Source organism: Schistosoma haematobium, chromosome ZW (assembly GCF_000699445.3).
Source record: "Schistosoma haematobium chromosome ZW, whole genome shotgun sequence".
Lineage (NCBI taxonomy): Eukaryota > Metazoa > Platyhelminthes > Trematoda > Strigeidida > Schistosomatidae > Schistosoma > Schistosoma haematobium.
In genome coordinates this window covers 4,434,119-4,446,685 of record NC_067195.1, presented here as the reverse complement: position 1 = coordinate 4,446,685, position 12,567 = coordinate 4,434,119, and the positions used below count along the sequence as shown (strand labels likewise).

The 12,567-nt window shown below is 34.3% G+C and overlaps 1 protein-coding gene across 2 annotated transcripts in view; it reads right to left on the bottom strand.

Moving 5' to 3' along the window:
- Window positions 1–5,840: 5,840 nt before the first annotated feature.
- Window positions 5,841–12,567, bottom strand: part of MS3_00002623 (uncharacterized protein) — a gene marked incomplete at its 5' end in the record, with an annotated part of 131,420 nt that continues 124,693 nt past the window's right edge. For both annotated transcript variants that reach the window (XM_012936287.3, XM_051210228.1), the window contains 2 exons: window positions 5,841–8,619; window positions 10,958–11,036. In XM_012936287.3, the coding sequence (XP_012791741.3) occupies window positions 7,486–8,619; window positions 10,958–11,036 (1,213 nt within the window). In that variant the 3' untranslated portion in view covers window positions 5,841–7,485. The remainder of the gene's footprint in view (window positions 8,620–10,957; window positions 11,037–12,567) is intronic.

Below are 12,567 nucleotides of genomic sequence, written 5' to 3'. Positions count from 1 at the left end.
GTGGTATTTGTGCGAACTAATGGTTCCTTTGTACTTGATTGCGCACTCATTCGTACTCGTCTAGTTCTACGTTCCTTAAATTGCACCATTTTGGGACTTCTAGTTAGCATATTGATTTGAGTACTTCGAATTATCACAGTGGCATAGTGATGGAGTCAAATCTTGGCCAATTAGATACTGATTCATGTGGGGATGGCTTGAAAGATTACACGGAGGGGTCCAAAATCAGGTGAATGTTTGGTGTTCACGCGTATTTGAATTATAGTATGAACTAGGAATCCCAGAAATAACGTAATCGGATCAAGAACTACTAGATAACCACAAATGAATGTACGGTATTTAGAATTCGAAATCAAATATTCAACAAGTACAATGGTATCATTAGTTCATTCAAACACCACAGAATGACTGGAAGATATATTATAGATGATAAATTCACATCTTATTTCCCGACTTTCATTGACCTAACATAACCTAACAATGAATCTCTCAAGTAATTACTACTTATTCATGTCCAGTGTGTTAGTTTTTAGTCCTAGAGAGATCAGTTCTTCATAGAATGATGCAACAGTATGAACAGTATACCAAAGATTCGAAACAATTTTGAAGACCAGTTGGAAATTCAAATTCGTGATCCGTTGATTCCTGGGATAAATTTTCCGAATTTAGAAAGAGAATTATTTCAAAGAGGAAGAAGTCCATTCCGGAAAATTAAGACGGCATGTATTAACTATGACTCAGTAAATGAGCTTTATTTCAAGTCAGCGGAAAATTTGAATACTTTGTTCAGTAGTCGTGGGCACGGACTGTGTTGTTTTGTAAATTGTGCGTATTGTCTAATTTCCATCTACAGCAACACCTAAGAAGTTGATGAGCTATGCAGTTTATATTTTATAATTTAAATAGCTTACCTGTTAGACTTCGTCTTTTAATATATGCCAGCAGGAGATGGCGGCACGGATATCGACACATATTAAACGTGCTACAGTTGCATTCACAAATACTTACATCTACTTCGTAATGTTGTCCGCGGTCAAGCATAAACAACCACTCGCCGCTTTCATATTCTAAGTTAACGAAACGCATTCTTTTTAGTTCGTATAACACTTTGGATCTTGCGAATGGGGTCAACATGTTCAGCAAGGGTATAAGACGCTGTGGAGCATCATAATTGTATGCATGCTCTCTAGCTTGACCGTTTTGTCGCATCATCTGCAATACCTGCTTCCGAGTCCAACCTGAAATATATTTATATACACTTACCAGTGGAGAGTTCAGCTTTCATATTTTTGACATCAGCAGCGGTCACCTGCTTACCTGTTCTTCCCTTAATACTTTCGATAACTTCGTCCGTCGACTGACAGTGCAATATAACTGGTTTCAAGTTTTCTTTTTCTTCTGATGACAATCGTCTACTCAACGGATCACAAACCATCCACGAACTTGTACACGGATGGTTGTGAGTCATGTTGTAAGATTTTATAACGTATTGTTGACCCTCCAATCTTACGCGAAACATCGATTGGCAATTTAAAAATTTAGACCTCAAAGGTAACACATTAGTTAGAGTCCTCACGGTTTTTTAATCACATTCAGACCTTCCGATTTACGTTTACGACCAAACGTGCAACGAAACACTACGAACAAGTATTTATATCTCACATCCTTCAACAATCTACTTTCTGCGTGAACATAGTGTGTATGGGTCATCTGAGAAAACATAGATTTATCCCATCATACTTTATGGGAATCCTTTAGCGCATTATCTAATTCAATCCAGCTTCCGAATCTCTTATTCAGCATAATACGTTGGAACGCGTCGCTTACGTTCACTGAAATTTCACTTGAGCATGAAGCACTAGATACAACATACAATAGCTATTAAAAAAAGGTTATTCCTTGAAAAAAATTAACTGAAGGAAGAACAACAAATATTTAGGACTTACCCTTCAGTTGACATTTCGTCTTAACTCACAAAAACTATGCGCATCTATAACCTTTTACGTTATTTTATCTTTCTTACGTTGTTTTCCGGACCTTATCAACAAATTATATATAGCTGTTGACTTTCACTACAGCACTTAGGACCACAGATCAAGTTTCGAAGGAACAACAGAGCTAAAGTGTGCACTACAAAACAGAAAATACTCAGTTAATGCTCTTAGCAGTTATTTAGTGTTTATTATGCATCAAAAGATGACTTATATATGGAAACATTTAATACTCATAGGACCCAACACACACACGGCAATTGAAATACGGAATGCCCGCTTCCAGTCAGCGCGTTCAAGGTCGTTGAAACGAAACGGCGGACAGATTTGAAAGGGATTACCGTTTATACCTTGCCGTAGTCGTGATGAATTACATACTCAATGTCGCCTAAACTTGCGTTTGTTTAGTAATGGTTACCATTTCCGTGAAAATATGGAAAATGATTCAACATAGCTACTAAAATTGAATCGTATCCAGTTGATTGACAAATATGTCTCTAATCTGAAAAACTTATTTCGCCACGTAACCTCTCTTGGAGAAGCTAAGGTCTAAATTTCCCAGTTTTCGAGCGCTTATAGCACAACCAACAGAGGGTTTCTGATAGACAGAACTGTCAGGCATTTTGACTGTCACTCATCAATGAGCGCGGTGCTAGTGTACTAAAAATTGTCGGATTTAAGTAAGGATACTTCTAATTTGGATATGCTTCATTAAGCTATACTGCTACTGTCAATACTAATCAATGTAACTGTCTAACGCATAGTAGCTATGGTGTGATTCAAGACAATTGCAGGTTGGCACACATCATGGCAGACCTCAAATGGGGTCAATGCAATAAACCTTCAATCAACCTGACGTTAGAACGTCATTCGTTAGCATCAAAATCCCCGATATACAATAGTTAACAATTTCCCACGGTAGTAGTAGGTGGATACGACATTCTTGGATTTCTCAATAGCTCTCGATAGAGTTGATGATCCATGTCTCATCGATAAGCTCAAGCTGGTAGGTGTGAAGTCAGCATTTATAGACCGGTTAAGGTCATATCAAAATTATTGACTTTTTTCTCAGGCTACAAAATGCCTTAGTGTCGTTCTCCAGGGTTCATTACTAGGACCTCCTCTCTATTTCATTTTATATGTGACTGCTCTCTGATGATCTCGAACCTCAGTGATAACAAGCCAGGACATCAGTAGGACCCGACTCTTCAAAGTTGAATGAATAGCAACAGATTTACTTTCAACATCCCAAAGTGTGAAGTACTCCATTTGAGGAATCTTGTTAACTACACATACAACCTAGGTAATTTTAATTTGGAGGCCTCCTATGTTGAAAAAACACCGAAGTTTTGGTACTATCTGATCCAGAGTCTTATGTTAAGTGTGACAAAAATGCCTCTCTTGCACAGCATGCTGTGGTAATTTTGAGGCGCATTTCCAGCCATTTTGGTAGCAGAACATTTCACCGGATTTATATCAGAAGAATCACCTTGAAGACAAATGCGGATGACAGTTGGGAAGAGTTTTATTTTGAGTTGTAATTAAAGGTACAGAAATGTGAGACTTCCGCACTGACTGTCTGAGAGAAGATACGCGTCCCATACTTGTCCCTATGGTAATTTAGTCATGACGCCTAACTGAGTATCTCTAACTAGTATTATCCACTTAGAAGAACAACTTAGTTACTTACACCAGTTAAGCCTTGTCGAGGAGCATGGACCGCTCACCAGTATTCTTCATCCAACTCTATCTGTGTCGATTCTTTCCAGTTGTTTCCTGTCACTATTCAACCTTTTCAGGTCTGCTTCTGATTCTCGACGTAGTGTGTTCATCGACCCTCCTCTTTTCCGTTTTCCTTCAGTATTCAAAGTAAGGTCTTGCCTCGTGATGCCGTTTTATGATTTATGTAATGTACGTTTTATCCACTTTCAAAGTCTTTTCCTAATTTCCTCTCCAACTGGAAGTTGCTTTGTCTTTTCTATAGTAGGTTGTTGCTGATGGTATCTGGCCAACGGATATTAAGTGTCTAGCGTAGACAATTGTTTATAAATGCTTATACCTTTTTGACGATGGACATAAGCAATAATCAGAAAATGGTGTGTCATAAATTGGTGATCTAATGTTCTGACTTACTTAACATTGTTTGATATTACAATGCACTGGTAGACCCATGTCAATGATACTCACTGAAAAGTCTGTGGTAAAATAATCCTGCGTAAGGACTTGTTTAAATTCACGTTTCGATAAGCATATCGTTTTCCACAACTGACGACTGGTTTTTCGTTGGCCGCTTGAAACTGAACACAGTTTCATCTCAGCAACCAAAGTTAGAGGAAGGATATCAATGAACCTTGATTAGTACATAAATGTTGTGCAAGGATTAATCATTTTAACCACCACTGGATGTTATTAACACATATTATCGTGATAGCAACAAATAGCTTCATTATTAGGATTTAAGATTTTTGGATATAATTTAATAACAAGATAGTTTACCTAACGAACTACAATTATCTAGACTATCGTTATGTTACGTCGCGACGAGAATAATGGATAGTAACTGTTGGAATCTATTTCTGGGGTAATACTATACATATATTTTATTGTATATTTGTTAAGTAGCTAAGCCATTCATATTCGTATTCCTCATCTCATAAGCTTTATTTTGACCTATGAACTGTTATTATACCATTTACCATTCTTGACTTATACCCACCCAGTCGATCAGTTACTACCTCCCACATTCACAGACACTTGCTAAATCTTATACAAATGTTGTTTTCTATTTTATGGTATGATGCGGTCCGTTTGATTTGCATATAAACCCAATATATTTAAAATATACGATCCATATTGTAGAGGCTGAGATTGGTGTTCTAAACTTAACAGACAGAGTTAGGCAGAAAGCAGGACTGATAAAGACTCTAGACTGCTTATATTGGTTTTATGCGTCATTGGTCTGGTCGATAATTCACTCTTCTCTAATTGACGATATCATTACATGATAAATTATTAGGACACATAGCACAAATTATAACAAGTTATAAATCCCAAAGCACCAAATAATTTTATCCTCCTTTTTTGATACTCTTCTATAATGTATACTCATGACACTATCATGAGTGAAATCTATAATCTTTAGAATTTACAGCTGTTTACACACTACTAGATGACATCCATTCACTTACCTTCCATTTTTAAACTTACATGTTGTCTAACTAAAATTACCGGCGAAACTAATTTATGGACGACCTTTGAACGAATCTTAAGCGACCTTGAGAAACATTAGCCAATCAGCAAACAGTCAGTATAGAGTAAAAAAATGTTATACAAAACCAAGGAAATAAAGTGGATACACTTCTTATACGTGATTCAAAAACTTGTCAAGGTTAGAAAGAGGTTCAGAGGTTCTAAATCGTAATGCGTGCAGTAGATGAAATCATTTATACGGCTGCAGAACAGTCGATCTCTGGAGCCATAATAAAGTCTCACATACTCTTCCAGCCTCGACCATATAGCTTCAATATTGTTTGTGTGCACTCCGGTTGTTGAGTGCACAAAATGCTACTTGTGAATAACGACATGATACACATAAATAAGCCTATGTACGAGTCTGTACGCTCTCCAAACATCCGTTTATATTGTAGTACCTGGCTGTAGCCAGTGTTACTGGTGCTTTTATTATCCAGTTCGCAATAATTGTCATAATTTGCCTTAGTTAGGAATTATATATTGGGTTTTCATCACAAACTGACATCAGCTATAACGTCAGAAATTTATTTAGCCAAATGGACGAAAAACTTTCGCATCAAATCCGAGATCTATTATCTTATACCTGATTGATTCGTCCACAAATTATAGTCACGCCGTTTCATTTGTTATAGCCTCTTAATTGTCACGTTTTGAAAAGAATCTCCTGTGAATCGATCGTACGTTAGCATTAAGCACTGAAGTTGGCGTTGTAACCTTGGTATCTCTAAAACGCTTCTGATTTGCTCCTCCATAAATTAGAGTCTCGCCAAATTACCTCCTCATATTGAACATTCAAACAAACACACACACACAAAAGTGTTTTTTTCTATGGAAACAAAAGCATAGATACATATATTTTGATTGAAAAAATAATTATGTTGATTTATTCATTAATTCTTTTCACATTATATATATATATATATATATATATATATTAATTGTTCTGTTGTTCTGTTCATATATATATATGTATGTATATTTGGAATAAAGCCAACTGTACAAATGAAACTATTTCTTATTATGTCATAAGTAATCACATATCATTGATGATCATTATCCATCGGAAATAATCATAGTGATAATAGTTACCTTCACTTTGATTTGATGTAACAAAAAAAACAAACAGAGAAGAAACAAAAAAAGAGAAAAAACAAACAAACAAGAGCTAAATAATTATGAAAAGAAAAAGAGAAAAAAAACAACAACCACAACATTGGAAATTGAATAGAGAGAAAAGATTGTGAACCATTGAAAATTAGAATGATATCTCATTGATTGTTTGTTGTTTGTTTGGTTTTTATTTTGTTTTGGTTTTTGAAAGGATCTTTGAATATTGAATATTGTATAAAGGAATGTGCGAATTTTTTTGGTGTTGTTGTTGTTGTCGATTTTCTTGTGTATTCCATCTGTCAATGAAGTAGTTTATATTAGTCTCCTTGGATTGTATAAGCATCATAATGAACAAATTTATTGCAGTTTATGATTCCTATCAGTTTTGTTGTCTTTTTAAATGTCTATCTTTTAATAGATGAGAAGCTGGAAAAAAAAGGTATAGGTATATCAATATAGTAGGTTGAAAGCGATAAATGTGTGTGTGTGTGTGTGAGAGAGAGACAGAGACAGAGAGAATAAGAGAAAGAAAAAGAGAATATCATATCATTCACCATCACCTTTCCCCCTCACGACAGAAAACAATTATCTTTATATACAATTCGGATTAAAATGACGACATGATTCAAAGTCATTGGAACAGTTCACATGCAATTTGTTTAGTTTTTTTTATATTATAAATTTAGCCTTCAAAATGTTCTTTTTTTGGACACTTTTTTTCTAAGGGGGTAAGAGTTGTGGTGGTTGGGTAGGGAGGAGGTAATATCAGGAACCATTGAACTATCATTTATTATTTCTTTATTATTATTACTATTATTATACTTTCTTATATAAGAAAGTAAAAGATATTGTTCATTTAGATTATTTGATATGTAATGAATAAATAAGTAAATAATCATAGTGATAAAGACCACTTGATATTGATGATTTGTATTTTCTGTGCGTACATTATAAATCATTGTACATAATTCACATAGTAATAATGAATACTCAAGAGATGTATAAACCACCACCACCACCACCACAACAACAACAACAACAGCAACAACAAAAGAGAGAGTAAAGCTTGAAAAAAAGAAGAAAAAAAAGAAAAAAACATTTAAAAAAAAATTCTCATTTTCAATTAGATAAATTAACAACTCTTAGAAGTATTTGTCATTGAATTGAATTCTAATTGTATTGGAGAATTTTTAGAATATTCATATTGATTTATTTGGTATCCATGGTCACAATGATGAGGATGATGGTGTATTAAACATTGTTGACAAGAGTTATTTGATAATGAGGATGCATTCATCATTGTGTTATGATTATGGTCATTATTATTTGAATGATTCCATATTAATGAGTTATGTAACACATTTTCTGTATTACTTAGTTTATTGAATGTTGAACAATGACAATGATTTAAACATTCTGTATTATTTGTCATATCATTAGTATTATTCAAATTGAATATAACATTATTATTATTATTATTATTATTATTATTATTATTATCATCATGGGGTAAGTTAGTCATTAATGGTATTTGATGAATGATTGAGTCTACATTTGAACATGGTATATAATTTGATTGATATAGATCAATTAATGATAGATTATATTGATTTGAACCATTAGAACTTGTATAAGTATTCGGTAAATGAGTGTGATCATTTATTGGATCAATAGATTTATCATCATTGAATTCACTTATTATTGGTATATTATGTAATAAAGAAGTTCCCATGGTTTCTATATGATTTATATTATTGATCTTAGAATGATCTAATTGATTTATTGATTGTTTCATTATATGTGATAAATTATCAGAATAATTAATTAAAGAATCAGATAATATTGAAGAATTTCCAATTAAATCAATAATGGATGATATTGATAAATTTTTATGAATATTTGATTGATCGATCACTTTTAGATCAGTTTTATTCATAGTTGATATTGAAGATATATATGTTGAAGGATCAATATAATTAGTACAATTATGTTTTATGTTTGTAATGGGAAACTGTTGATTAGAAAGATTATGATGATGCTGCTGATGCCGCTGATGATACTGCTGATGATGATGACGTTTAGAATTCTCGTTCATTGTACTTTGTGAGCTTAAATCCATAGGATTAGTTTTAGTATTCATTGTGTATGCTTTAGCTATATATGTATCAAATAATGGATTAAGATATATTTTAGATAGTTTTGAATAATTCTGTTTAGGTAATGATAAATTGATTGAATGTTGATCCAATTTATATGGAATATTTTCCTACAGTTAATGATAATAATAATAATAATAATAATAATATGAATTAAAAGTATACAAATGTGAAGGTAGATAAATAATGTCAAAGTCATTTTTAGTGATTTTAAACTATGCCCCCAAATGACCTGGTATGGCCGAGAGTGGAGTGGGTCTGCCCTCCCTCTCGAAATGCTCTCACACGGCCACGTGTATACAGCCTCTGCCAGGGAAGTCCTACTGATTGCCTTCTCGTGGCGGTGGTATTGTTTACGAAAATGAGAGGACGAAAAGCGAATGTCCGGAGCTATAACCGGATCCCAAACCAATGGTACACATGGGCTTCAGTATCCTATGGGTGTGTGACCCCCTAAGAAAACCACCTGCTTTGATCTGGGCACCCGGGTAGTATCACAGCCCATACACACAAATATGGTGTGGCGCATATGTATTCGGTGCCCTTGACTTTAAACTATCCAAATGAATTAGTTAACATGAAATTGGGTGACTTTCAATCTTTTTTTTATCGAAAGGGGTTTTGTAGATATTTTAGAAATTTCACTGATTGAAATCATAAGTCAATTGAAGCTAGATTACCATGGAAAACCTGGAAGCACTGGACGGCCGTTTCGTTCTAGTATGGGACTTTTCAGCAGTGCTCATTCACGATCTCACGGAGTGCGGGACGAAACAGCCGTCCAGTGCTTCCAGGTTTTCCATGGTGGTCTAGCTTCAATTGACTCATGATTTCAATCTTTTTGACAAATTTCAACAAATAATTCTAAGTGGTATTCACCTTGTGAAAAGTTATTGTAGAAGGTATCTTTATCAAGCGTTTTAAGTCTTTACGGTTAGTAACAAAATGTTTGTTATGTTATTGTATAGTAGAAATGACATTATGTGAAGAAAAAGAAAGATTACACTAAAAAGGTTTAGGAGTCGTTTGAATAATAAACACTTTTGTAGTATGAAAACCGAAAAAAGACAGAAGAGTTGATTTAAGCTAGACCATCATTGGAAACTTGAAAGCACTGGATGGCTGTTTCGTCTTAGTACAGAACTCTTCAACAGTGTATGTCCACGATCCGCATGCGATCCATGTTGGGTGTGAGACAGTTATTCTCCTCACACAAGATCATGGATAGATTTAAGTTAAACAGTAACACCATTGGTTGGTGTTTTATTGGTCTAGATGTTAAGTGTTAACGCATGAGACCAAAGGTCTTGGTTTCAAGTTCTCTATGCGGAGTCTTGGATATGCACCATTCAGAATTCGTATACTAGGACGAAACGACCATCCAATGTCTCCAGGTTTTTAATATTGGTCTAGTTTAAGTTGACTAATGAACTCAACTGTTGAAATTACTACAACCTCCACAAATCCCCATACTAATAGTAATCATGTGATTACTAGTTCCTATCTTCGACATGGGTTTTCCGGAGTTCTAGTGAGAAGCCGTGACCAGTCGAGTTGGGTGTCAGACAATTGCACAAAACCATGGATCGATCGAAATTAGAAATTAACACCGTTGAATGACATCATGGAATTGATCACAGTCAAACAACCAGTGAAAATTAGAAAGCATTGGACAATTGTTTCATCCTTGTATGGGAATTTTTGGTTATGAGCGTCTATGAACTCACAGAGAATCAAACCCAGAACCTTCAGGTTTTTCAGTGAGTGCTTAATCTTCAGATTGTCTTGTTGTAATACAACGAATAACGTCTTATATTTCAGTCAACTCACGATATTGCGTAACTGTTTTCCAATGTCATTGGTTGGTAACCGCCATACACCTGATGCAGTCAAAATCACTTAATCAGGAGTTCTACGTATCAAACTTAAGCACTAGTGAGGACATGATATTGAGACGATAATTTTCATAACGAACTAATATCACCATTGAATAAAGATTAAACATCAAGAATCATGACACTAATCTCTTGAGATATCATTCATGCATAGTTTATATTCATTAATAATTCCCTAACAAAATATTTGTCCAATATATTCTAGTTTCTGATGAAAACTATGAAATGATAAGAAAACTACTAGTTTCTTCAATAATCCAATAAAACTAATCTAAAGCATAGCAACTAACATGCCATCTAGTGTTAAAACTTCCTGCCATTTTATTATAAACACTTACAGTTCAATGAAACTCTCTTAACGACAGGAAAAAAAGAAACAGGTGATAATCATTCATCGACCATTTTGTAACTAACGTCTCAACACTAGTTGTATATATATATATATATATATATATATATATATATATATATATATATATATATATATATATATATATATATATATGATGAAATTGTTATTTAATGGGAGATGGGGGGGGAGACTCTTACTTACTGGATTATCTTGTTTCGAAACTGTTGATTTTACCACTACTGATGAGCATGTTCTGTTTGATGACTGTCGCTTTTTATAACTGAAAAAATAAAATTTAATATATATACATATATAATGAGAACTAGTGTAATGAACAAACACTCAAATGAAGATAACCAGCTTATTATTCAATTGAAAATTATAGAATATCTCGGTAACATATAAGATGGTACAAGTATTTGTAAACAGTTGTCTTCGCAAGATACTGAACATCAATTGGCCGGAGATCATCAGCAACAACCTACTGTGGGAGAGAACAAACCAGCTTCCAGTTGAAGAAGAAATTAGGAAAAGACGATGGAAATGGATAGGACATACATCAAACTGCATCACGAAGCAAGCCCCAAACTTGGATACGTGAAGGGAAACGGAAAAGAGGAAGACCAAAGAACACATTACGTCGGGAATTGGAAGCAGATATGAAAAGGATGAATAGCAAGTGAAATGGATCGCTCAGGACAGGACTGGACGGAGAATGCTGGTGATCGGCCTATGCACCTCCACGAGGAGTAACAGGCGTAATTAAGTAATTAAGTATTATAAGAATCATACATTGAATACTTCATTTGTAAATTTCCATCACTTGTCTTTTATATTCTGAACGATTCTTGCAATTCAGAATTTCTTTCTATTTCTTCTTCTAATCACTCTAATTAGATCTTTTTATTCTTCTATTTTCAACTATTTAACTTTTGATTGGTGTTATATACTACTTATTTCGCTAGATATAAGTAGTATAAATACAATATAAGCAAAATTATTTGTGAATTCAGTAAATGATAGATAAATGAATCTCTCATTTATATAAATAAACCAAACTACAATACTGGACAATATTTTACTATTGGTTTTGTTTAAATACTGTAAACTTAATATTAACTTTCATAAAATGTAAAATACTTATTAAGAAGTACTATACATAGTAATTTAAAACTAATATATAAAACAATTTTGCATCAGTGACATTGACCACCGTTCTCATGAACTATTGAAATACGAGAGTTTTACATATTTATTTATTTAAAGACATAAACATTGGTACAAGGAAGCATCAAATATATATGCGCCACATAAATCATTCGATTTATGTGAGGCCTGAGATACTGCCAGGGTTTCCAAACCGAGGCAGGTTTTCTTAGGGAGTCATACCCAGATCCTTCAACTTAAAGGTCTAATCCACAAGGCAGTGGCGCAATGTAAAGAGATGCAGTCCCAAAGTAGCCGGTGATCAACAATAGTCTCATACGCTATTTACTTCCTTAGGAACTTGGAGCACATGTACACCATTGGTTTGGAATAAGGGTTTTTCCAATTCTCCTAGATAGATCATCCACATCCACTGACTCGGTTAAAGTGCCTGACATTCGCTTTTTGTTCTCTCAATTTCGCAAAAAGCACCCTAGCTACGAGAAGGCAGTGAGTAGAACTTTCCTGAAAGTGGTTGTATGAACGTGGCCATGTGAGAGCATTTCGAGATGGAGAGCTGAATCTCCCCACTCTCGGCCGTTCCAGGGCATTTGGGGGCCGAGAAAGGCATATAATAGTTGTTTTTGTTTTTCAACGTTAAGCCA